Raw genomic sequence first — 27895 nt, forward strand, 5'->3', positions numbered from 1 at the left:
ACTTGCTGACATCTACTCTGCCCTTCTGCTGCTTGTGATACTAGAGTGCTACATGAGCTGAGGACTTGTGAGGCTTTTTTCACTTGTCTTTTCCCTTTTAACAATCTTAGTTTTCCAAAGTCTGTTGACATACTTTTAAACTAACTAACAAGAGTATTTCCAGTTTCTTCATTGACAGGATACAACGATGCCTATGTATGGGACCCTCCCTAAAAGTTCTTATGACACAAATGACGTAAGAAATAATCACTGTTTAAGCACCACAGGGGGCTGCTGGAGACTCTATTAAAAAGCGTCATGAAATCATTCACCTCTGATTTCTGGTTAAGAGCCATAAGCTTTTAAAATATTGCAGCATTTCTATGCTGGGCAGCACAGAAGAGAGTAACTAGGATTGTAAAACATGGAAGTGTAACCAGAGAGCTTTGCACAATTGATATGGTGTTTGCCATTCAGATATTAAATTACAATTTGATTAACCTACTTAGCGAGGTTCAAGATGATAAATGTGACTTTGGTGAAATTATTTTTCTGGAAACAAAGACTTCTTTAGATTACTTAAAAGACATGAGGATGTTAAATACTGTAGCAGTGATTTAATGAGTATTTGGTTTCACTGCGACACTGAAAAATCAAACAAGATAGTTTCAGTTTGAGATTGAGTAGATTCTGATCAAAGGCTTTTGGTATTTTCATTTTTCTTTTACCAATTTCTTTAATTTTTCTATTGTTGAAATTATTAAAAAAAATTATCTGCATTGTACAAAGTCTGTGTCACTTTCCTTCTCTAGCATGGTGAGAGGATGCCAGCTGCCAAGCCCATCTTGCACAGCTCACAGAAGGACGTGTGGGGTTCACTTGGCAACTGAGATCTCCTGGGCTGCCTCAGGTTGTGCTGGGCAGTAGCACACTTCACACATCAGCCTTTCAGACTGTGGCTCTCCAGATTCAATACTATTAGAAAGAATTTCTTTACGGAGCAGGTGATCAGGCATTGGAATGGGCTGCCCAGGGAAGTAGTGGATTCTCCGTCCCTGGAGATATTTAAAAAGAGACTGGATGTGGCATGCAGTACCATGGTCTGGTAACTGCAGCAGTAGTGGATCAAGGGTTAGACTTGATGATCTCAGAGGTCCCTTCCAACCCAGCTGATTCTATGATTCAGTCGTTGTACCTAACCCCTATCTATCTGCTAAGCATTGGCTAAGGGGCCAGTTCCTTTTGCTCTATCATTTGTCTCTTTTTTATTAGCTCAAGACCTTCACCTTTCAGCCAGTTCCCTCCTGGTGACTGCTGCACGCCTGTGCCTGTGGCTTTTGGAGAGCAGCTGCTTTTAGCCATGTTATGGCCAAGGCCCTTTGTGCAGTGATGTATTTCACACTGCTGTGTGGTAAAGATTGTGTAGCTCCATTGACTGTTCTGATAGGCATGGGTCTCACCTGGAACCTCCAAGTTCTAACACAGACAAAGAAAAGTAACTAGGGCAAAGGAAATACACCTCTGAGTAAAACTAATTTCAAGGAAAAAAAAAACAACCCAAAACCAACCAAACAAAAAAACCTGTGGCAATTGAGAATGTCTTATTTAAAAAAAAACAACAAATAAAACAATTTTAGATAAAATTAGCAATTGTACAGAATATTTCCACCATGGTAGCCAAATGACAATGAGAAACAGGAAATCTCACTTACTTGCCTAAGTGAGAAATACTGGAGGCCTTTAGTAGTCTAACTATAATTTCCAGTATTTTGTATTGCTCACTTTATGGAGCCAGAAATAGACAAGAGACCCCATATAAACACAAAGCAGTATTACAGGAAACATTCATTATTTTTCTTAATTTCAGGGAGGTGCTTGCCACATTTGTTTACAGAATCACTCATTCTGTTTACAGGGACATTAACTCCATGAGCATAGTTTTTCCTCTCTGCGATTTTTATACACTGTGCAGTCATTCTGAAAGTAAGTCAGAGGACCCTGTTTCATGCAGTTCAAGCCTAGCACTGCAACACAGTCATTGCAGGGCTTCCTACAGACATTAATTCTTGAAAGGGCTGACCCCAAAATAAAACCATGCAAATCACACTAGCACTCAAAACCAAATTGCTGCTGTGCTGGGAGAAGCAGAAGGGCACAAACACATCTCTGGCACCACCATGACAGCAGGGGCTGCTCAGCCAAGCTGCAAAATCCTCTGTCCTGGCTGAGGAAGAGGGAGGAATCCCAGGGCCAGCAGCTTGGAAGGAGAGGGGGGAACCAGTGGATCCGGCATAATCACAGAGGAGAAACAAAAAGCAAAAGGTGGGCGGAGGGAAAATACATGCTAAAACTTGAAGGAAACCAGAGTGGAAGAAACAGGTGTGGACATGTAGATAAATGGTGAGGGGGAAAAAAAAATCAGTCATCATTCTTATTTTCAAAAATAAAAGAGTAGATGAGAAGGGAGGAGCAAGGCCACCCTTCAGACTGGACGCAGGAAAAGGAAGGGTGAGAAGGAAGGTCAGCATGAGAAATGGAAAAGAAGGAAAAGAGAAAAAACCTGAAAAGAAAAGAAACACTACAAAATTGTGAAGCTTTCAAATAACAGTTTTTCCTTGTCTTCTTTTTCTTTTGGCAAAATAAAATGCAAACTACAGGAAATGGATTACTACGGTCTCACAGTAAGGAGATAAAGGAGGGGAGCAAATTGGATATCAACAGTATTCATCAGAGAATATGTCAGGGAGTAGCTGAATTCAAGAACGCTGCAATGCAAAATGAACATTTCTTCAAGAAGGAAAACTATCTGTCTAGCAGAATTCCTGAAATATTACTGCAAGCCCACAACTTTGTCCAAAAAGCAGTAAATAAAACGTCTGTCTGAAACTTTTCCCACCATTCAAGACAGTTGGTATTTAATCTAAATAACCTCCTGCTGAGTGTTGATCGCAGCCTGTAGCTCTGCAATCCAGCCTCATCATGGCCCAGTCTAAATAGAGCTTTAGTAAATACTCAGCTTAAATTCACTCAAATTCCAGCTTGTTTAGAGCATGATGTCAGTTTCTGAACCCATAATAGCTGAAGCAAAAACTGTAACTTCATGGCGTTTGGGGAATGCTGAATTGCGTCTCCAGACTTAGGATTGTTGTGAAGCCACTGCTGTTCAGTGTATCAACAATTTTGCTTGGGAAAAACACATGGGTTTGGGCCCTTTTCTGCCTACAAGTATGAATCTGCATTATGGGAAACAGGGAAGCGAGACCAGAATTGTTTCTGATTAGCCCAAGTTCTTCCCACTTCACCCAATATGCTGCTTTTACAATTGGTTTGCTCCCACTCCTCCACATTTACTGCACAGGCACATCACTGCCTGTTCTCTCCCCACCTTGAATACCACTGAGCCACCCCTCACCACAGTAAGTCCTCACTGAACAGTAACTGATTTATGGACATGCACAAGGGTCCAAATGTGAGAAAAATCAAGATTCCTTCAAATCCAGACTTCTTTGGAAACTGGAAACAAAAAAACTGCAGGCACCATTTCAAATTACATGGGCATTTTAAAGCTTCTTAGAGACCCTGCTGCCCTGATGACAAGATATTTTTTTCTCTAGGAAAAAAGGGAGCATGCCTGTTTGGAAGCAAATGGGAAGGGCTCACCCAGACCTCACTTAAATGGAAAGCACTTGCTACCACAAGAGAGGTGGGACCCCAGTTGCTCCTTTAGCTGGATACCTCATCCAAAATAGCCTCTTCCCACCTGCCAGCTCCAATCAGCAACCCGGAGGAAGGCTTTTATGGAGTCCAGCTATCATTTTCTCCTGCTTTAGATCCAGTGACCCAGTGCTAACATCATTCCCCGCTCCAACATTACTGCACTGACTGACAGGGTCAGTCCTTGCTCGATGTCACTAAATCAACATCCCTCCGGGCTTTCTTTCCAAAGGAAGAATGCTTTCTTCGGGGTGACCTTCGGAGTTCACAAGCGACTGAGGCAGAGGCCTTGTGCCATCCATCACTCGGGCAGGAGGGGACATTTGCAGAGGGTCAGAATGGCACAGGACTGCCCTGAACTTCCTGCACCCTGCTTTCCTGCATACCGAGCCCCACTGCTGCTAGTGATTCATTTCTCTAGAGGAGGGAATAGAAGGTGAAGTCAATGAAGCTGCATTGGGTGCAGCAGGGGTCAGGCCCAGAAGGGAGCCCTGAGCGCACATCTACACATCCACGAGACACACGGAGAGACAGAGAGAGGGCAGGCGTGTTTTCTATTAGCTGCCTGCTATAAATATTACCTTTCAGGTCAAATATTTTGTTTTGAAAATAGCCAAATCCCAAGGACTGCTTCCACCCATCAATCTAAAAGGAGGGGAAAGAAATGTCAATGCTTTCTTCATCTGAAAACTAGCTCAAAACAAACAAGGTCACAGCTGCTTCATGGCTAACAGCAACAAGCAACTTCTATCAGCTCCCCTTTTGTTCCTTATCCCCACAGATAAGAAAAAAAACAGATTTCTGCTGCACTGAGGAGCCACTCCAGGGACAATACGTGGAGGAGCTATCCCTCATATGAGCTGTGATCTGAAGTGCCTTTACAGTGGATCTAGAGCTGACCAAACTGATTTGCAACGTGAACATGTGATACAGCTCAATGCTTTACCATATGGAGATATTAAGCCATATAATCAAAAGTAAAAAAATCACAGGGTAGATTAATTTGCCAGGAGGTATGAATCCCTTGTGATTAATACCTCCTTTACAGTTAATAATTGCCCTTAAAAAAAAAAAAAGAAAATAATTAAAAAAAAGGAACAGAATACTGCCTCCTTTGCCTTACATTACATGTTGCTCTCAGCAGAGTATTTGCAAAAAACCAACTGCTTGGCTGACAAGTAACACCGAAGGCCTGATTAACAGCCCTGTTTCCCTTAACACAGCCCTCATCAGGGTTAGGAGTCCAGCAGACACAAATCAAGAGACCTCTTTTCGGATGCCCTCAGCCTGTCCTGTTTCAGTAGCTGTGACAGCTCCCAGCTCCCTGCAGGCGGGCAGTCACGAGTACACCTGCAACCCACTGGCCAATGTGGAAACCATGATGGTCACCTTTTCCACCTCCCTGCCCTCTGAATATATCACCACCCACTTCACAAAACTGATTTTTTTTTCATTCTGGCAGCTGCAATTATGTATGTTAATTCCTCGTAATGTATTTTTTAATGGCTTGGTAAATACCCTGCAGTAAGTTTTGAAAAATAAGAGGAAGTTAATAAAGGGGGACCCCACTACAGCCCAGGAGCAGACTGCACCTATGTGGCTTGCTGTCTCTGCCCTGTGAATCCATCGGGTGGGAGGAAGGGGCCCTGGGCACACCTCACCGATCATTTCTCATCCTTGTACTCCCCAAGGTGAAAGCACAACAACCAGCTCAGTGCTCAAGTTCTTCCCTCAATTTCAAATACATGCATTTTCCTTAAGCACATCCATGCTAGCACTCACACTGCATAGCTGGTGACTAATGGGGTTTTTTTTATTCACTAGTGCAGCCAGGACTGTATGGGCAGAGGCAGAAATATCAGCACTTTCCAGGACTTTTTTTCCAGCTGTGGGTGCCAGGGTCTGGGGGAAGGCTCAAGAGGACACCCTCCTGTCCTGCAGCACCCTGAGTTGCTGCTGCACAGAGAGAGCCTACCAATGCAGGAGTCAGATGTTCTGATGTGGTAGTATGTGGGACACTCTTAATTTTCAATAATCAAGTAGATCATGTCCTTAACTAACTACTAAATCCCATTTTCTGCCATCTTTACAGTCTGAATTCTGAAGGAAGTAAAAACCCTCTCCTATACGTGCCTGACTGGCTGCTCTTACACAAGTGGTACCTATGCAGGAACTGAAGATTTCTTCTCAAACCAGCCAACAAAATTTCATGGCTGAAGTACAAGGACCAATGATCCATGTAATAGCTTCATTACATTAATGTGACTGGAATGACATTTCTTACCTAGCAGAATACCTAATCCCCTTTTTTCCAAAATCTGAAGCTACTTAAAAGGCAGTGGTAGTGTGAAAGGAATACAGCAGAAGGGCAGCGAAGGTGCCTCATCACAGGCTCCTATTTATTTCATCCGTTACTATCTTCCTACCATACATACTGCCTTCAAAAAACAGTATTGGAAGGTTTACTGTATTCACATCTCCATGTATATAGATCTAATCTGTAAATAACTATCTCAGTACTATGCTGCCAGATCAGGAATACCAAAACAAGCTCCTTTATGGAGAGAGGGTGCCCGGGAACATGAAGGCTGGAACAAGAGGAAAGCATGAAAAAACTTATGTACTTCCTATGCAGGTCTTGCCCCAAGCACAGAAAGAGGTAGAAGTAGCAGTGGCAATGCTAATATTAAGAAGAGGTGTCCATTTAACAAAGTATGAATTGCTGTAGGTAAAGAAAGTGCCATGTGTGCCAGAAACCAGAGGGAGACACCAAGGCATCCTTTGCCACCCAAGGTGCTGCACTCTGGGCAGCAGTGTTTGAGGTTCCCCTGACTCCCCAGGCACCTCCAGTGAGTCTATGTCTGCAACAAGCAGCTGCTACACAATTGTTTATGGCTGTTATGGCTGCTCTGGTTTATGCACCGGAATGGGATTATCCAGGGTTTTAGGTGACTGGGCTGGGATGATGACGAGTTGGCTGAGACTGAAGCCAGCCAAAGTAGAGAGAGATCACCCAGGAGGTGCAGAAGGCGAGTGGGGGTGGAGACAGGGAAGGACAAGCCAGTATCAGCCCTTCCACTCAACCAGCCTTTTATACACAAATCAAGTTTGCAGTGCAGAGGTCTTGTTAGAGACAAAACTGATACTGCACTGCAGCCACATCAAAGAGCCTTTTTTCTGTCAGTGCTTGGTAAAGAGTCTGCAACCTCTTATTTCAGATGTGGATTTCTGACATTTACCATATTCTGGTCACCTCAAGGAGAGGCTACTGTCGTGGCTTTACTTGCTTTGGTCCTTAAGATTACTCAGAAGCTGAAGTGAGATCTGAGGTTCAACGGCCTTAAGCATGGCTTTATGATTACTTCTGCTCAAAGGTTTGCAGGTTGAGAATAATGCAGTCGTGTGGGTTTTTAACTGTAAATGATTTTACTTTCCCAAGATACCTGTCTGCCTTTGCTGCCACAACAGAATTCAATAGCACTGTATGTCTCCATAAGACTACTGGTGTGCAAGAAGCAGCATGATCTAAATGCTAATCCTCAAGTTTGTCATCAATTCAGTGGGAAGGGAGACTTCTCTTGCAATTCCTTTTGCTATTATTGTACTTTTCTCTCAGTTCTTCCTGGTTATGCTTGGTTATTGAGAATGTTTTATATTTCCTAGTAAAGGTAAATTTTACATGAAATATAACCAGGCAGAAGGACTGCTAGGCAGTGCATCTCAGAAACAATACACACAAACCTCTTAGAAACTGTTTTGACTCTGTACAGTGCAATTCACTACTCTGAATTTGATGGCTATGCTGTCTATACCTATTATATACAGCAGTTACACTGTATGATCGTACAACTTTCAAAGATTCCTGTACAGTGGGATGAGATGCAGTAAGATAACCACTTCCCACACAAAATTCATGTCTAGGATATTTAAATATACATATGCATATTTAAATATACAAAGCTGTATCACAAGACACATCTCCCTGTAAAGTGAACTCAACATTTCTCCTCAGTATAAGATAATGTAGAAGATATTACCTCTACCACCATAAAATGTTTTTTTCTCCTTCCTATCATCATCTTTCTAAAATGGAAAGTTCTGAAAAAGTTTTTCTGAGAGGAGTTTTCAAAAATACAACAGTTTACAAACTTCTAAAAAGTTTAGTAAACATGCTTGTGGAAACAGAAACCTCTGCGATGTTGCCAACATAAATGGTGCAGCAAAGTGTTGGTGCATGAGGACCAGAAAGTGAGACAGGAGTTAAAATTAACAACCTCAGTGCCACATCTGTTTACCAAGCCATTCTCCAACAATATTCTCAACTGAGAAACACCAGAGAAATAAGCTGAGAACCTAGGTAACTGGAGAAGTAACAGATTTCTTTTTATTCTGAGAAGAAATAAACTTTTAAAAAATATATAGTTTATTATTAATTTTAATTTACAACCAACTCTGAATGCAGATTAAGTATCTGCTCTTGGCAAACTGACCAGTGCTGAGTGCTGCAGTATAAACAAGTTTACTTTTTCAAATCAAAAGACATTCTGCTACATTGCTTCCCTTTATTTTTTTCAAAAGTCTGGAAAGTTTGCTTCAGCAACTTCAAGCTACACTGGCATACCAGATGCTCTACTAGTCAGATCCAAGGGATATACAAAAGGGAGTGGTGGAGGGGAAGAGAATTGTCTCAAAACCATCTGAAAGGACAGGAGAGCTTTTTTGGTTGGTTGGTTGGTTTGGTTTGGTTTGGTTTTTTTAATTTTTTTTTCACAGTGAAAAAAATAATTGGTTTGGGACAAATGAATAATGTTGCAACCGAAAACTCTCCCAATCATAACGAGAACAACAAATGGAATCCATAACCAAGCAAGTTAGTTGCTTTGCTTTCCAGAACAGCACATTTTGACAAACAAAATTTTTGTTAGTCACAAAAACATATTTTACCCCATTCTATCTGAAGACCACAGGACTGACTTCCCAAATTTAAGGGACAAAAAGCTGCCAAGACCAGCTTCAGACCACAGTATTCCTCTCTGGTTGCCAAAGGCAGCTGACTGCCACCAACACATTATTTTTCCTCAGCTCACTTTGGAGATAGGATAGCCAAAAGATAAGGGAGAGGCACGGAAATTCCCCCCAACGGGAGGAAGGCTGGAAGGAGGGGAAGCATGCTGGGAATTTCCTTCACACAAGGTGGATTTCCTGGGAGCTGTGCAGGATGGGGTGTTTGCGGGAAAACATAATCCATGGCTGTAGCAGAACACTATTTCAGCCTTATTTCCACGAAGGTGAAACTGGTAACATCATTTCATCAATCAAATCTGGTTTGTGATGTACTTCAGCTACAAAGTGTATGAAAAGTTTCCTAATTTTCTTGAGTACTTCTCTAGTTATGTTCCCCCAGCAGCCTTCATGTACATAACTTTAAACCACTGGCCAGGTAACCTCACTGACCACAGATGCTTCTTGCTCTCTCCCTGCCTAAACACACACCACTCCCAACATCAGTTTTTAAAACCTTCACTTAAATAGGAATCTCCTACAGACTGAAAGCTGATGACCATTGTCACTCATCCTTTTTTTTTTATTTTTTTTTTTTCCCACCCCTTTTAATTCACAACAGGTCTTTACCACTATGCGTACTTGACTACCCTTGTGAAAGGGTATCAAAAAGATATCAAAAGGATATCCAAGGGTTTCAATTTTTGTTTTTAGATTTTTTTTCCCCTGCTTTTTTCCTTCAGGAGTATCCAAAATGCCCTGCAGCACAGCATGCCTTAAAAAAATCTGTGCTACTACTCAGTGTCTATTACACTTCCTCCTTTTACTTACTGATTGCCACCAGTTAGTGGGAGCAGACAATCTTTACTCTGCTGAATAAGTCTTAGTAACGTTATTAATTAATCTTAGGGAGAAAAAGTGTAACATTACATTACAAGTCTATTGCTCCTTGTGTTAATGCTTTACAGGACAACTGAACTGATTATTCTGACACCTACCAGACATTTAACTTGCTCTTCACTTTCTCTAGAAATCTCTACACACACAGACACACACACAAAATCCAAACTTGGTTGTGTTTCAATATATTTTATAAAGACGATTTTTTGTGTGTGTCATTCTTTGGGGGAAGGAAAAAAGGGAAATTTGTTGCCTTTTTCCAATTCCTCAACTTCATAACTGGCAGTGAGTAAGCCCCGGATGGTTATTTCCCTCTATCATCCATCGTGGTGAAGCTGACATGGTAATTCCTAGCATACAGTCGCCAGGAAAACCCCCATGATGTGTTAATTTTCTTCATACAGCGCTAAAAGGATGTGCAACTGCAGCTAAGCTAGCTGGAGCTATCACCTAAAGCATATTATAGCTTCCAGAGTATGAATGATCCCAGCCATTAAACCAGTACCTTTGAGAAGTTTCTGAGGATGCCAAAGGGAGGTGTGGGGGATGTGTGTGCCAGTGCTGAACTCGGTAAATCAGCCTGAGCTGAATACACACCTGTCCTGCAGTGGCAGCAGGGGGACATTGATGTAAAAATGCTTGCAAAAATACTTGCCTTTGCCATGTGGCTCTCAGGCTCAAATGCACCTGCGCATTTAAGCTGAGCTGAACTAAGGACAGCAAGATTTTAAACTGTACATTTCCCATCTTGAGGGCAGCCAGAATTACCAGGGTAAAACCCCAGGGCTGCTCAGGCTGAGGGTTTCAGAGATCACATCAAAACTCCCTGATGCAAAGAGAAGCGAGGGGGGTGCTGGGTGAAACCACAAAAATAAACCAAATACATCCCACCCCAAAAAAACTTCCATGGATTTTCGCCATATAAAGTTGTTGCAAGAGGTGCCAAAAGAAATAATTTGGAGCCAAAGAGTTGGTTTGATGGCTGGGCTAATTACAGGCCAGGGCTGCTCCTGCTGGGCTGGAGGAGGCCAGGGCTTGTTGTCAGGCAGACGGATTAGCCACTGTTGCCCATTAAGGCCACCGCTTGAGTGTAGACAGAGCCGTGGAAGGAAACATAAGAAGGCGGCATGTGCATAACCAAACAGGCTACCTCGCTGAAAAGAAAACCCCTAAAGCCACATTCTGCTTCATTAGCACATGAAAATAAGGTAATTGAATACTTCATTCCCCCATCCAGAGCCAAGATCCTGTCACTCATGGAAATGGAGTTTTGATAAGGTGGGGTGTGTAAATGAGGCAGAAAGAGTCTTTGAGTGTGTGTTACTTTGTTTATCTGAGGGAAAATCCCACTTCAGTATAAGTGAAAAAGACATAAAAATCACTTTTTCCTATGAATTACTGGAACACAACAAAGCCTCTCCGAGAATGAAACTGAAATGCACTTTAATGTTTATATCAAAAGCCACCTTTCTTGGGTTGTTTTCCTTTTCTTTCCCTCCTTCCACTCGTAATCTCACTAGCTATTTTTGCTGGTTTTTGCATCACCTATATCAAGAGACAAAAACTTTAGCAAGGGGCCAGGCAAGGTATTTTAATCCGACTTTTTGTTTGTTTTTTTTTTTTTTTAAGTTATGCACATTGTAACACTCAGGTTTTGGAGTCAGTTTTTTTTCAACCCTTCAGCTGTTGACCAAAATAAGAAAATTAATGTAATAAAATATTTATCATTCCCGATTTCAGACTCTGACAAGTCCTACTTAATTTCTTTAGCTTTGTTTCAGGAAAACAAAGCCAAACAAAACAGAACACAAACAAACAAACAAACACAACCAGCAACAACATTAAAAAACACAGGAAAGATTAAAAAATCTACTATTTAAAAGGAAACAAAAACAAAACCAAAACCAACAAACACCCAAGAAAGGGTTTTATCTGCTTTAGCAAGCTAAACAACAACCAACTCATTTTCTCCCACTGGCTGATCACCTTAAGTATGAAGTACAGTAAGTGGCATTTCCTAAAAAAAAAAAAAAAGAATTTATGTAAATACTGCAAATAGGCTCCTTGCCTCAGCCAAAAATGCCTGCTATGGTATTGCCAAGTCTTTTGCAGAAAGCAAGAATTAGAGATGCATTGAGACTGCATCCTTGTTCCTTAGGCTTAAGTGGTACAGTGTCTCAGTTTGGAAATCGTTATGCTGATAGATTATCTCCAAACATAAAGAAAAATAATATAACGATAAATACCAGCTCCCAGTCACTGGCAACCACAGAGATTTTTATAGCATTTGGGACATAGACACACACACACTTCTCAGGCCCTTTAAGAGTGATGCATAAAATGTCCTTAGCTTTTGTCTTGCTCTCATGTGTACAGACGTGATAAAACAATGAAAATACTTTCCTGGTTAGAAATATGTGTAATAACTACAGGGCTAGCAAAGAGCTGCATTTTTACACCACTTCAAGGGTAACTAAACTGTGTTGGTGCTAGGGCCATGTTACTACTATTCCCACTTCAGGCTGTCTGCTCCCACCACATCCATCCACTTCCCATTTCAGGAAGTTAAACCTGCAGAAAGCCACTTGATTTTCTGTGGCTTCATCTGCAGGTTGAAGGCTGTAAAGTGGCTTATACAGATGCAGGATCAGCTGTAGGCCAACTCCAGAGCAAGGGAGGAGGCTGGAACCTTCTAGAAGGAAAGACTACTCAAGCTGTTGTGGACCTAGAACTTTAGAAGCAATGACATTTTGGGCAGTCAGCTGAAGATGGACTGAAGGGCAAGATCCACTAAGCAAACATTTTATCACCCCTACTCATAGCCAAAATAATGATGGGAAAATTAAAACAGATTAACATCTGAATGCAAACATCCTTCAGCCTGAAGCTTCAGGGAGGAATCTTTAAGGTAATTACATCCTGATCAAAGTTGCAAGCTTTGAAATAGGCATAGAAGCATCACCTTAAAGTTAAGTCATTATTTCATAGCTTGTCAACCCCCAAAGTAGAGGGCAGACAGAGCAAGCATACAGTACCACTGGCTGACAAAAGACCACACTGTCACCTTCTCATGAAGTGATGGGCAAGCAAAGGAAAAGCTGGGATATAAAGGTTTTACTGAGAGGGAATTACTATAGCCCATCCTCGTGATTGCGGCAGCACGTGCTGCTGTTGCACCACAGCTGCCATAGGCAAGAGCAAGGCTGGTAACTCTTCTCTGTGATGATGGCTGAGCAGACCTTCTAAGCAAAATTAGCAGGCCACGAATTATCACCCCCTTTACCGCCTGCCAACAGAAAGCAAAAATAAAATAAAACCATGTGGGCCAAGGGTTGTGTGAAATGGTGTCACAGGGCTTACTGCATACTTTCCCCACCCTTCAGCTGGGAGAACACACAGTGAAAACTGTGCAACTAAAGCAAATGTTTGCAAATTGTACCCAGCTTGTGACTTTCTGTGGAATAAATCTGGATAAAGCAAAATGAGGACTTGATCTGACTCTATCTTGGAAAGAACAGATCAAACTGTCCGAACAACAGCCTTTATTGCTGGTGAGATGTTGATTTTCCAGGCCTGAGTACAGTAAACAATGTGACCCAGGAATTAGTCCAGAGGAAACTGGATCTGCAAAGCCCACAGGAAAAGAGAAAAATGTGTATTATCAAAGTACTAATAACTTTCCACAACATGTTGAGAAAAGATTGCAAGAGGTCTGTCTTGCGCACACTGTTAGCAAGCTGAGGTCTTGATGACCACAGTTACCCAACACCCTGACCTACTACTTCTTACCAAACGTGCCTCAAAATCAGACACATGAGTAGTTTCCCTTAGGCCATGTCTACACTCGGATTTCCGTGCAAAATTCTCATACTGCTGCTGCTGGTTTTGTTGAGCAAATGGAAAATTCTTCCTGAAATTCCCTGTTGCTGACAAAGCCCGAGTGCTGAAACAACATGATAAATTACATCATAAGATGCCAAGCTGTCTATCATGACCAAAATGTTAATGCAACAGAAGCAGAAAGTCACCGAGGAGGATAGTTTTGAGTCTCATGTCATTTTGACTCTCATGTCACCTTTGTTACACAGAATTTGAGTTGGATGTGTATAGAAGCAAGCAAAAAATTCGACGGTTGAACTCCCTCGACCTTAATAAATGAAAAAGCTACTATTTCTGATTTAAACAAATTCACTTGAAGATGAGAATTACTGCCAAGTGTCATAGAATACATTATTATGACACAAATATGGACCAGCACAAATCTGACATAGCAAGAAAGCAAGCACAGTCCTAGTTATTCTGAAGATATAAAATTAAATCTGAAAATTAGACTTTTTTTTTTTTTTTTTTAAGTGTGTTTAACAATAGAGGAGGATTTAACAGGTGTTACTGTTTCTCCCAGGTGTAATAATTTTTTCACTTGCTCATAATGGAAAAGTCATTTAATGAACAGGCTGAAAGTGATGATTAATTAACAACTTCCAGGGCCTGGGGGATCCTCTTCGTGTGGGACACACTTCCTTTAGCTGTAAGCAATATGGAAGGCAAGAGATGGACAACGACTCAGCTTTTTGTTTTAACTGGCACGTAGTTTTAAAAGGTCGAAGATTCTTAAGCTAGTGTGTGTCTGAAGCTGTTTCTCAGCTTACTTGTCAGCCTTTCTGACATCAATCATCCACTCATTGCCTCAAAACACAATGATTTTTATGTAAGTACTTGTGACAATATCCCAGTGTCATCCAGTGCAAGACTGGGCATCAGTTTTGATATTTAAGCTGCTGCACTTGGCTGATAGTATTTCTTCTTTTAAACACTGAGACCCTAATCTGTCACTTCTTGAACTGAACGTCCATGTGCCCTGAGTAAACCCCTGCAGCAAATCACCTCCTGGAAGCAAGCTCATGCGACTGATTTTCTAGTGAAAACTTGCAAACACCGAGCAAGAAGACAGGTCAGGGTTGGTAACACATGTGGCCCCTTTCCCTTTTTCCTACTACAACAACACCTAGGGGACCTTTGATCTGCACGGCAGCGGCGGGAATACACAAACAAATACTCTCTTATTATAAACTCACAGGTGGACATTCCTCAAACTGTTACATTCCATTACTTTCAGCTGTGCTGGGAAACAATAACCCCCAGAAGTTGACCCCTTCTCTCCTCCGAGGATCCGAGTACAAAGCCTCACAGCAAGGGGAGTGTTCTGAACGCTGGCAGCGATCACGCTGGCAAATCCAAGCAGCACATCCAGGGACAGGGACGAAGCTCTTGGAGGAGGATGCTCTGCATTTCTTGCACCGCGCGGGGCTCCACAGCTCGCAGAGAAAGGGTGCTGCTCCTGCTCAGCAGGAAAAGCTTCTGGGCCAGGCAGCCGGAGTTTTTGATGCTGACAGAGTTGTATTTAAGGCTAACTCGGCATGGTTTTGCCAGTGCAGCACGAATTAGAAACCTTGCTAAAACAGACGCGGCCCCCGTGGACCTTCACATCACTCCCCGAAACAGCGTGCAACAAAACATCTGTTTGGGCTTGGGATGCTGAATATAAAAGCACGTCCTATCATTGTAGAAATAATGTTCCTCCTTTTTAAAAATTAAGTCTCCGGCTTTGGCAGCTTAACATAGGAAGAAGCACTCTTCTCCTCCTGTTAAAATCATACCAGTATATTTCAGTAACTGGAAAGGAGGAGAAAAAGCGTGAGGAATTTGTCTATTTTTCTCTCTGACTGTTCTGCTCGGTGTTTATCAGCAGGCTGGTACTGCATCTCCTTTTGTTAGAAAATTAAAAGTCGAACTGCAAGCATAAAAGCCACCATGAGCCATGCAATAACCTTCAGGCATTTTAAGAGCAGCAGAGGTTAGAAGGGCAGCTCCTGACTCTAAACAGCACCTATTGTTTCTCTTTCTTCTTGAATAACAAAAGCAGGGCTGAAAGCTATTTACCTGGTTTTACCTCAGTCAGATCTCATTTCCCCCTTTATTTTCAGCAGATGATCTTATCAAATAGTGTCATTTCTAACAATTGCTTTGATCAAATATATTTTTCTTTTTTTTTGTTGTTGTTTGGTTGGTTTTGGCTTTTTTTCTTTTTTGGTTGGTTGTTTTTTTGGTCGTTTTACTTTTTTTCCTTTTTTTGTGTGTATGTGTGTGTGTGGTTTAATTTTTTAAAGTTCTAGAACAGATAACTCAGCATACTAAGTCACAGCAGAAGAGCCCTTGGAAGACTTTAGGGCTGTCGGTGCGCATTGAAATTAAGAGTATTTTTTAAGCTTATGAGTTACTATGCTTTCATTTTGAAATCACGAGGGCTAACTTAGAGTGCAAGGCTCTGGTTTTCCAAACACTCCCACGCCAACAACTTTCTGTCTGCACTGTCCCATGCGTTCCCCTCCCGATCCATTTAACTGGGCAGTGAACTTGCACAAGCTGACTGCAGAGCAAGGTTGGAAGCATAAAACTCCCGATTTGCCAGACTTTTGGGTGTTCTGCTATTCATTGTGACATGTCCAGTATATTACTCAAATTGTTTATAATGCAGAAGAAAAGTTTTATTTTGAAACATAAACCTTACATGAGTAGGCACTGTACAGAGTTTGTGTGGCTAGCTGGGAGTGATCTGTGGTTTAACATAAAAAATCCTCTGAGATTTAGCCTTAAAAAAATCCTTAGTACAGAGAAAAGCAATCCACAAAATCCAAGTCTTTTCTTCCACTGCTTTATCACATTTATTAAACTTTAAAAGAAAAAAAATCTTTAGGGGGTGTTCTCCTCTTTAGGAACAATTTTCACACAAAAGAAACAACTTCCAGCTTTACTGATTTCTACCTCAAAAATTATATTTTTTTTTTTACCTGCTCTAAATCACTTTCCAACATCTACCTTTTGTCTTTTTTTTACACTTCTGCAATTTCACTAAAAAGGTACCAAAAATTACTTGAAAATATTTAACAGAAATTATCCTGTAATTCATAAGCTGCTGTTTTTACATTCTTAAGGAAGAGAACAGAAAAATGGTTTTATTTTAACTATAAATTAAGTCCCAGTTAAGTATTTGTAACCTTGAAACACCATTAGAAATAATAATCTGCACTCTGAATTTATAACATTTGATTCTTCATCATAACTTGGAGTTCACAAATAACATACAGAAGCTTAAGAAAACCATTACAAACAGTGAAATAACAGGACTTCCCTCTCCTATGAAGACACCTTATAAACTTGTATTTTTAAGAAATTCATGGGTAAAAATACAGAAGTTCGTTTTTCCTTAGCATAACATGGAATCTGATTTAACTGAATGTTATAAGAGCAGGACTGAGGGCTCAAGTCAGTCTTGTATCAGATTCTCAGCTGCTACAAACTGTGATAACTCAACTGGAGCTGATGTCCCACTAAGACTAATTGGAGACCTGCAAAATGATTCTCACAATAAAACCTATCAAAAAAAAAGACTGAAAACATGTCTTCTTGCACAAGCTGGAAGGGTATTGAAGAGACACACATTTCTGAAAATAGCCAACTGTTAACAGCCTTACAGTCAAGTTTAGAGATTTGTTAGCATATTTTCAATTTCTGCAAAGGCTTTATCACTCAGTGATAAAAAAAATAAAATCAGGACAGGCTCTGAAACACACTTTATTTTTTTTAGCATCAACTTTTGCCCTTTTGCAGCTCCACTGCCATTCATTTTTTTCCTAACTACAAACGAAAAGGAAATCAACATCTGAGTGCCTGTAAGAGCTAAAATTATTGCATATATTATTGGCTTTCTATGTACCCCTATTGAGTCACTTGAAATGTTGTAATTACATATATTTCCTGCTTTAATAAAATGCTGGTGAAAGGTTTAGTTACTACAGTCCTTTATAGCTCTGGAAGAACTGGCAAGCTGGAAAGAGGAAAGTAACTTTCCTGTCAGTTCAAAGGAAATGGAGTATGCTCATTTCTACTTGCAGAATCCACTCTTTATCTTGCTCTACAGACATTTCTGTGTGACCTTCTGCAGTACAGCATCTGGGCACAATATTTTCATCTTATTACTTTTTTTTTTTTCACTGAAGATATTAGTTTAGAAAGCTCAAAAAAATCCCTAGGCATAGGGTGAGAAGATGTTTGAGCAAAAATGTATCATTAGGCAGTTAATCACGTTCTAATCATAGCTGCTGGGGGTGAATATGTGTGTGTGTGTGTGTGTAAGGATTTATGATTTCTCTGTTACTTCCAAACCTAAAGACACACACACACATTGAGAAGTATCCCACCCTTCTTCAAAACTATCCATTTTGGGGAATCACCTAACAAAACTGGTTGCTTTTCTGCATTACTTAAAGCAAGTTGTGTTAAAAATATTTATACTGAAATTCTGAAAATGGCATTATACTTCAAGAGGAAAGAACAAGATCTAGCTTGTGCTTTTGAAAATGAGTGGCTGCCTACTCTACAGTTTTCCCATGTCTAACAAGAACTTTACTAACATTGCCTTAAACAAATGTTTATTAGAAGCTTGGAAAATAAAAAAAAAATGATGTATTTCTTGTTTTTACAACCCAGTACAATTTGAGACTTCCTACTGCACAAGATGTTCACATTCAGCATTTTCAGTTAATTCATATGGATGATCCAGTTTTGTAAATAAAACATTAATACAGTTGGCAGACACAATAAAATAATTCTGGGGAATAGTTGTGGGGAGCAATGTTCCTATACTTCTTCACATGACACAAGTTGCTAATAAGAGAGTTACTAACAACAGCATTTAGGAAAATTTAATAATAAATGCAGTATGATCAGGAAGCTATTTACAATACACCTGCATCTGACAAGCCAGGCAAAACTGGCATGTTTCTGAATATAATGACATTTCTTTTCAGGTCCGATTTTGAGGAGGATGGCTGCCTTCAGAAGGGGAGGCTGTGGCATATATAACTAATAAAGTATACATCATCACACCAAAGAAAAGCCACCAAAGGAGAAAACTAAGAAACGTTACCCCATCTTCATTCCACACTTCTGGAATGTGGGCAGATCATAGTAAAAGTTTAAGTGGCAAGAAGATTAAAGGAAAACTCTTAAAGCCAAAAAGGGACCCTCACATCATCTGGTGTAAGTAAGCCATTTCTCTACAGACTTCAGTGGAGATACACTGATTTACGCCAGTTGATGTTTTGGCCCCATGGCTTCACAGAAGATACTATTGATTAAATGTGTGTTCTATTGCAATTAAAAGCTTCTTTCGCTGTCAGAGCACATCTTGCCCCAGCTGGAAGCCACTCTGGCATTTTTCTTTTTGCTAGAAAGTACCCTATAGGCAAATTCCAAAATAATAATAATAATAAAAAAAAACCCTTACAAAAATTGTCAACTACTGTTTGTTATTATTTATCATTTTTGGCACACACAGGGATGCCAGGCACTTTACAGAAAATATTTCTAAGACAATTCCCTGCCCTGCGGAGCTTGAAAGACAAGGGCTACTCCATTCTGCAAACACAAGGCACTGCCTTACCAAAAACTGCTCCAATTACTTCAGTGCCATTCCTCTGAGTAGTAAGGCTGTGCTCATTACACATGCTAGCAATTTCAGGTCTTAAGTGACAAACATGGCAAAGAAGGGAGGATAAAAGAGAAAGATATTTCAGAGAGAAATGGTTCAAGCGCGCTACATCTGTAAATCTGAACCCCAAGACTTTTTCTATTCAGTTTGGTTTTTTTCTTTAAACAAACAAACAAACAAAAAAACCCCAAACAAACAAAAATCCCAAACCAAACAACAAGTCTTCAAGGCCTTATTTTTCAAAATGTCATTACGCAAGTATATGATGCTTAGTGTGTGGCTTCTAATGTGATACATTGCTAATTAAGAGATCCTTTGTATTGGCTCTAATAAGAAAGAGGAATCAGGGATAGTGGCAAGGACTCCAGAAGAGCAACACCCATATGGTTTCAAGCACAGCCACCCAGCCCTGTACATAGCAGTATAACTGCAAACCCTGACAAGCCTCCCCCCCAGCCTTCAAAGCAAAAAGAAAAGTGGAACATGAGGCCAACTGTGAAACTGAAAGAGCTATCAGGTCTGAGGAGGGCTGCAGGGAAAAAACTCATAAATTACAAGGCTTAACAACGAAGATCACTTTTAACTTCATATCCTGAGTCTTGGAAAGCCACTGTCACAATTTCAGAGCATCAAAAAAGGAGTGACCTCTCAACTATTATGAAGCATTTCACAAAATACTACGCCTTTTACATCAGAGTACCTCTCCAAATGTTACCTGAAACCAACAGACAGCGAAAATAACACATAGAATATATAGTGAATATATACATAAAGGCACATTCCCTTCTTTGCCCCATTCTCTGGGCCCTAAGAGTTTTGTGGTGTGATTCCAGTATTATGTCAGGTTGCACCTTTCAGTTTTACAAAAGCTAACACTTGAAGAACTTCTGTTGTGGATATAATATGATTTATGACACACAAAGTAAATATAAAAACCAAATCTGCCACATTTCTTAATTTGTACAAGGCTTTTATGAAAGTAATAGAAGATTTTAACTATCTTTGTAACTTTTAATACATAGTTAGATTTCTATTGTCTCAAAGGAATTAATTTTGCAAACAAAACCCCAAGAAATCAGACCTGTGACATTAGACAATCTGCATTCATGTATTAATTTTCAAAAATACAATCTTGGCCATTAAGAAGAGCCTTTCAAAACTTATCACTTTAGCACACATATATTTCAATCATAGCCACAAGACATGAAACACATTAAGTGCTTTACCAAGCTCTTAACAGCTGCTGAGAACATGAGTGTTTCTACAGCTTTTGGCAAGATTTAGCAGGTCTGAAAATCAGGAAGATGAGATCTAGCAATGATATTTTAAGGATCAACTACCTTTAAAAATCACAATCTCAGCAATCATACATGCAATCTGCAGTTAAACTGTCAGTTGTACTAATCTGCCTCTTCTGTAGTTTCATATTATGTCATAATCCTTTAATTCTACAAGGGGAAAAGCCAGTATGAGCACTAGAGGTACTAAAAAATGTTTTAAAACTCCCACTGAGAAACAGTTTGCCACTATGCATACTTCTGGAATTATATTAGCTGTTTTTTAAAGGTTACCTATTTCAATTTGAAATTGATGGAACAATCATTTTCACCTCCATACAAAATACTTTGCAGGAATTGGAGACTGTTTGAATTTTTTTATACTGCCTGAAGTACTGTAAAATTATTTCCCCTTTTGAAATGTTTGATAAATATTAATTTGAAGGATGCAGTGTCCCACATAAATTTGTTACTACAGAAAAACTTAAGAAAATTAAACTGCTAGCAGTAGAATCCATGGGAACACTTCAGCATTATAAAGCCTTTCAGATAATCTAATTGGCTCTCATATGTCTGAAAGAAATCACATACTCAAAGAAGAGAGGTATGTTTTGCAAATTCTTTTAGTTCACCTGGAATTAGCATTTAATTTTTAACAGAGCAAAATGGAGCTCGTCTGAGCAGGAGAGCTAGGATTTGAGTTAATTTGTCATCCACGATTATCACTTGAAAGTTCACTGAGTTTATTAAAAACAACCACTGTGTGATAAGGACAGTAGAGACACTATTAACCATGTCATTTAAATTGCTCGAGCTGGCATGGTGCCCAAGTCCCTCATGTCAGGATATCAACACACTTGTTGCTGGCAGGGAATCATTTAAAGGGAAAGGGAAGAGGAACTCTCAGAACTGAGTGTGCTATACAGACTGCTACACAGCTTATTTCCAATTCCCAGACAAGCAAATGACAAAATAACGATAAACAAGCGAAAGAGGCTGTTCTTCCAAAGAGAAAAATAATGGGAAAACATTTCTACAGTTTCATTTGAAATTACTTGACTTTGCATTTACCGGAACAGCATATTTTGCTTGAAACTGCAACACTGACAAACTAACAAACACACCACCCCTCAATCACTTGCTCTGCCAAATTTTATTATCCCGTATCTCTCCCTCCCTTGCCTCCTCCCCACAATCTCCTGCTTTCACTTAATTAAGCCTGCAGAAAGGAGAAAAGTTCTGGTGGCTGGACAGTTTATTTTCAGAAGCAGCTGAGAGTCATTTTATTTCACTTCAAACAAGAATCGTGCCACAAAAGTAACATAACTACACATTTGGGAAAGCTGCAGCTAAGAAGGTATAAGGTTTTAAATTTTTTTTTTCCCAATTTATACTGAAATTAATACTACCATCTTTGCTGGAAACAACCTATATGTTAAATTATGTAGAAAACAGTTGCAACAGAAACTTTTTCATTGTACATTTTATCTCCTGTTTAGAATCATAGAATCATTTAGGATGGAAAAGGCATTTAAGATCATAAAGCCCCAACCCTAAGCTATGTCCTGATTAAGAAAAGAAAGGGTATTCCCCCCCCCCCCCCTTTTTTTTTTGTTTTTTTTAAAGGAAGGAATTTATCAGCTCTAACAAGCATCTCAGTGAGTAAAAGCAGCTTCCTTGTTTGCTAAAAAAAAAACAAACCGCTGTGATTCCTAATATCCACACCATGACCAGCAACATCATAGCATTCTCCTATTCTCTCACCTCTCTGGGACACAGACCCAGGAGTGCGCTGGATCTGCGGGCCCGAGCAGATGCAAACACTTAGGTAGCCGCACAGTACGTGGCCCAAAGAAGGCAGTCACTGAGGGGAAAAAAAAAGCTTTTTTACCTGCCAAAAATCGTCCTCCGGCGTCTTCAAGTGAATGATCTGGAAAAACAAAACCAAAACCCTTGAAGTAACAGCACAACCCGCAGTCAGCCCCGTTGCTTTGCAGCCCCCCATCACACACACCCCCCTTCCACTACCACCACTCTGGAGAGACCCCACCGCTTGCACTACAAGGGGCAATTTTCCCGTCGCATTTTATTTTAATTTTTTTTTTAAATTTTTTTTAATTGGTGTGCCCTAAAATTGCCTGTTTGTCCAGTTAATGCGAGTATCATCGCTTTCATTTACCTTTCACCATCTCCAGGGAAGAAAAGCAGAGAGAAGGAGGGGGAGTTGGGGGGGACAGAAATGCAAATGCATAAGAAGCCTCAGAAGCACGAGTTTCAACTCATTTACGATCCCAGATAAAGGTTAATAGTTAAGCTCCATCCTCTCCCTCCCACCCTCGCAATTATTGATGCCCTTCAAGAAATGAAATGGGTTTTGTTCTCGTTTACCAGAGGCTAGACAAACTGTCAACATCTCCACTTTATTTACGGGTTGAGCAAGAGCAGTTCCTCAAACATCAACATTTTTTACGTTAATCCTGGAGAGAATCCACTTCTCTAAAAGTACAAAATTTGCCAACTTCTGTAGTATTTATTTTTAACGAACGAAAGCGAGAGCCTTGAGCTATCCTCCCTGAACTCAGAAGGGGAGGAAAAGAGACAGAACGACTCCACTCTCCCAACTTTAAAGCCCTGTTCCCCTGCTTCTCGCACCACTCAGCCCCTGGCCACTCTCCGTACAACCCCAAACCCACAACCCCTCAAAATCTCTCCCCTCCTGATCCCCCACCTGCTCCACGTCCAGTGGGATTTCAAGGGAGGATACAAAATCTGCCAACTGGTTCCTTTTTCGGGCGTTTTCTTCAACCCGTCTGGAGGTTTAAACCTGAAAAACAAACACCTCTATTGAATGCAAACTAAGCTTTGGGGGTTGCCGAGTTAATTCCTCGGCAGACAGCTACTCTCAGTGTTTGGTTACACAAACATACCTACAGACAGGTTGGAGGGGAGTCCCTCAGAAACCGACCAGGGGGTACAAAAAAGGCAATCAAAATAAGCACTGAGGTTGGAGGAGGGGGGTGGTGGGGATGGTTGGAGGCGAGGGAAAGGCACCCAGCAAGAGACAGTTTAAATACTGGGATGGGGAGTCTTAAAGCAAGGGACAATTTGGGAAGGGGCAGAGACCCCAGAGGTCTCAACTGGGGATGGGGTGGGGGAAGGGAGGAGGTGTCCTTTTTGGTTGGCGGTGATAACAGGTTTTTACGCACAGCCTCAATAAAACAAAAGAAGGAACAAACCCGGCCGGCGGCGCGGGTGAAGAGCGGGGCTGCTCCAGGGGCGGGCGGCGCGGGGGGAAAGAGGAGGGCGGGCACGGGGTGTCTGTCACTGAGCACTGCCGCATCTCTCCGCGCCCTCCCCGCCCCGGGCCGGGCCGGGCTGTCCTCCGAACCGGCACCTCACCCGCCCTCCTGCCCCCGGTGCGAACAGGGGCTGCCCTGCCTGCCTGCCCGTCCCCGCCCGCCTCTTGCCACCTCCCCGCTTACCTGCCGCTGCCCCCGGGCCCCGCGGCCCGGCAGTGCCCGCCGGCAACCGGCCCCTCGCCTCATCCCGCTGGGCACAAAGCGGGAGCCCCGGGAAGAGTGGTGATAAAGAGTGACGGTAAGAACAGTGACAGCCGTGGAGGAGACGGCGAGGAGGAGTAAAATTTAAAATTATAATTAAAAGAGGGAAAGGGAAAAAAAAAAAAAAAAAAAAAAAAAGAAAGAAGAAAAAAGAAACAGGGAAACGACCACCCCCTAATAAGTTGCCGTGACCATGCCGGAGAGGAGAGTCCCTCCTCCCGGGGGCTGCGCTGTAGGACGCGCTCCTGCTCTGCCCTTCCCTGCCCTGCCCTGCCTGAGGGGGACGAGGTGGAGGGGAGGAAAGGGCGAGCCGCCCGCCCTGCCCTGCCCTGCCCTACCCGGCCTCCCTCCCCGCCGCTTCTAGGGACGAGTGCGGCCGCGGAGGGAGGTGCCCGCGATGCGGGACCTTCGAAAGAGGATGGGAGGGAAGCGAGAGAGGAGAAGCGGCGTGGAGCTGTTCGGCGCTCTTGCCGTGCGAGCGGGAAGAGGTGTGTGTGTGGGGGGCACCGTAGCAGTTAGAAATCGTAAGATCCTCTCCTCCGTCCCTCCTCCGCCTCCCGTTAATCGCCCTCCGCAACCCCGTGCGGCCGCGCTGTTTCTCGGCTGTCACATGGCTCCCTCCTGCCACCACCCCCGAAAGGGTTTCGGGACTCGCTTCGCTTTCACTTTGGTTCCACCAAGGGACTCCCGGAGGGCTGCGGCGCCTGGCAGGGAGCCCCCGCAGAGAGGTGCTCAGCCGCTGCCCCTCTCCTTCCCTGGCTTCAGAATCAGCAGAAAGAAACCACCTTCATCCCCCTCCGTCCTCCCGCGTCCGGGACCGCGGAGGGGCAACGGGCACCCCCCAGGCCCGTCGGGGTGCGGGGCCACCTCTGGGCACACTGTGGAGGCTGCGGCATTAAGGACCCTGCTTGCCCAGAGCTGTCAGCCCACCTCTGGCGTTTTAACTTGGAAAAAAAGAGAATAGTAACAAAATAACCGGGTCCGTGGGAGCTCCGGGATGGGGAAGGACATTTAAGGCTGCAGCAGAGAGACTGGTGTGAGTGGGGTGTTTCAGAGCTGCAGGCAGACTTCTGATGGGACGGTTCTCATGTCTGTTTAGTCCTCCCCTCAACCTACTTGAACCCTTGATGCAGTTTAGAAGAGGTGGTGAAAATCCCGTTGGAAAGCCAGCACTATGCCTAGTGAAGAGTGGGTCACCTCAAGCAATCTCCAGTGTCCTGCACACGAACACGGTGGAGTCTTTGCAGGTCCTCTCCCTGCTTCCTGCCAAAACACTGTGCTTATGCCTATGGGCATGGAATGCTTGTGTCCATCAGGATTACCTCACTGTCTCAGTCCAGCCAAACCATGTTTATTCCAGGGATGGATCTGGCCTGCCCAGATCCAGTGTCAGTGTGTTTTTGAGCTCAGAATATAAGCTTCCAGGGTGTGAGGTGCACTCAACAGAAGTACGTCCAATGCTGTTGCCTCCTCACTTCATTTTGAAAGATTAATTAAATAGAAAAAAGGGATTTATGACTTCTGTTTCTCTCCCCTCTCTTACTGTAGGCATCCCACTCTTCTGAATGCACCTCTCCTCTATGAAAGAGGAGATTTTTGTAGGAGAACCTGTGGTCTAAGTGTTGTTACCATTCAAACCAGAGAGAGCCAGAAAGAGCCGTGGCCTTCTCCAGAGAGGCTCTCATTGTGCCTCCTAGGAAATGTCCATAACCTGCATGGCATTTATGGGCAGGTGGTCATTAACCATTTAACAGGGCTGGTAGCTCCAACAGTTCCCAAAAGACATGGCAGCATTTACTTCATGAATTATGGCTTTCATATCCTTTGTGCAGAAGCAGTGTTGTGTTGTACCGAGTTAGTCAACTGGCATTATGTCCTTGTTAATGCTTCTAGGTAAGCTCTTTCTCTCTGGTCTACTCTTAGCACTCAGCAAATGTGACAACCCACGTTCATCGTCTGTAATGAGCCAGCCTGTAGCCACCCTATCCTGAGCCCTCATCACAGGAGGAAAAAAAAAAAACCTTTGGGTTTTGCCAAAGCTTGGATGAAGCCACTGCCAACCACCAGGCTATGCACGCAGTGAAGAACTATTCTGCACCTCAGCCTTCTGGATGGCCCAAACATCTGGCATGTTTTAGGCAGCACGGACAAGCAAATTATCATTATGGTGTGTTTTGTTTGGGTGGGGGTTAATTTCAAAGTGCAGTTGGATAAAAGATTACCACCCAGAATGTAAATTCCAGTGACAACAATTTATGTCCCAACACCACACGTTTTAGTATTTTAGTATTCATTTTAGCATTCTGTCCTGAGGTTTCTGATTCAGAACTGCAACCATTAGCCATGAAATTCACTGTTAAATGGAACAAAAATTTCTGTGCCGGTTGTTTCATGTTTTCTTCCCTTTCTTTTGTACTGTTTATCATGAGGCAAAGAGAACCACTGGTAAATCAGACCGTGAACAAATGCTCCCTCAACAGCCATCATGTTGCATAGATGGATATTCTTAGTATTTGCTAACTTGAAAATAAAACAGTTGTATGCCATAACATTCATTATCTTTCCTTAGTTTTCCCTTCAATTACAAGACAAATTTGATCTCTTTTTTTTTTTTTTTTTCTGCTAGAAATGCCCATGAAATCAAGAGCACTAGACAGAAAGCTACTGCTAACTGGCAAAATAGGGCAGAATCTGTGCCTAATTATATAGTTCCCTTCTCACATCCCCTCTCCAGTGACAGCATGCTCACTACCCAAGAACAATGGCCTGAAGTTAAGAAAGAAAACATTTTACAATAAGTGAAATACAAGGAAACAATAGCCTAATTTACCAAACAAGAATAGTGAGATATGTCCCTGGAAAAGAGTTAAGAGTAATCCAGATAAAAGAAGAGAGAGTGAAGAGATGATCAGGCAGTCATTCAGGCCTATCTTCTGATGCTGCACAAAGATTAAATCCGTCCTAACAAAATAGAGCAAGGGCTTGGAATAATGTTATCTCCCTTCTCCTCCCCCTCCCCACCGCTCCTATTTTAATCAAGTTCTATTAGCTTCAGATGCCTGCAAAACAAAAGCAAAGGGTGAAAATACTGAAAATGATGGGAAGGAACTTTTCTTTTTTCCTTTTTAGTTTGAAAAGAGTGATGAACTTACTCGTTTGTTATCACACTTTCTTCACAGAGCATTTTAATTTAAATACTTTCAATAAAAGAAGCATTGGTTCTACTTACAAAAGATTAAAATTAAAAGAATATCAGTTAAGTGTTCACAAGTGTCCATGATTTTTTTTTTAGGTAAATTGAACGTCTTTGTTTATTTGTTGGCTTTTTTAATACCAGAAAAAGTGGTCTCAGACAAGTGAAACACTGAAAGTTTTTTCACCCTCAAAATTGCTGCCTAGCAGAAAAGCATACTAATCATCAAATGCCAAATGAACTAAGGCTGTGTTTGCATGTCAGGGTGCATACAGAATCTGCTCCAGGGTGCTGTGCAGTGAAGAGAGGGATGAACTGTCCTTTCACATAGTTTTCTCAATATCATAGTTTACCAACATGTATAAGCAAAAACCAAAAAGGAATGCTAAATTGAAATGTAGACCTGGCACACATTTTTGTTGCCAAATACTGTCACAAACTGTGATTTAAGTACTTCTGAAGTTATTTATGCTAATGGTATGCATGAGTCTTAATGGCATCCTGTTCTGAAGAAAAGAGCTGGTGGAAAAGTGCTTTGGGGCAGTCTACACCTTTTTTTGGCCTTTGGCCATAAAGACAACCAGTATGTATGGTTGATGCTGTGCTAGGTGGTGTGGCCAGATTAAATATAGTGTAGAAAAGTAATCTTCCAATGGTAATTAAAGAAGAGCCTTCTGTTCCTGAACTATAGAGATGTCCTATAACCCTGGGTAGAATATTG

The 27895-nt window shown here is 41.8% G+C and overlaps 1 protein-coding gene across 1 annotated transcript in view; it reads left to right on the forward strand.

The window, feature by feature from the left end:
- The window catches only part of LOC115598067 (oleosin-B6-like), a 76747-nt gene extending 50618 nt beyond the window's left edge, over positions 1–26129 (forward strand). Inside the window, exons 2-3 of the mRNA XM_030447555.1 lie at positions 23630–24018; positions 25905–26129. Coding sequence (XP_030303415.1) covers positions 23630–24018; positions 25905–25972 — 457 coding nt within the window. The 3' untranslated portion in view covers positions 25973–26129. The remainder of the gene's footprint in view (positions 1–23629; positions 24019–25904) is intronic.
- Positions 26130–27895: the final 1766 nt, after the last annotated feature.

The sequence above is a fragment of the Calypte anna genome, chromosome 3 (genome assembly GCF_003957555.1).
Source record: "Calypte anna isolate BGI_N300 chromosome 3, bCalAnn1_v1.p, whole genome shotgun sequence".
Classification (NCBI taxonomy): Eukaryota; Metazoa; Chordata; class Aves; order Apodiformes; family Trochilidae; genus Calypte; species Calypte anna.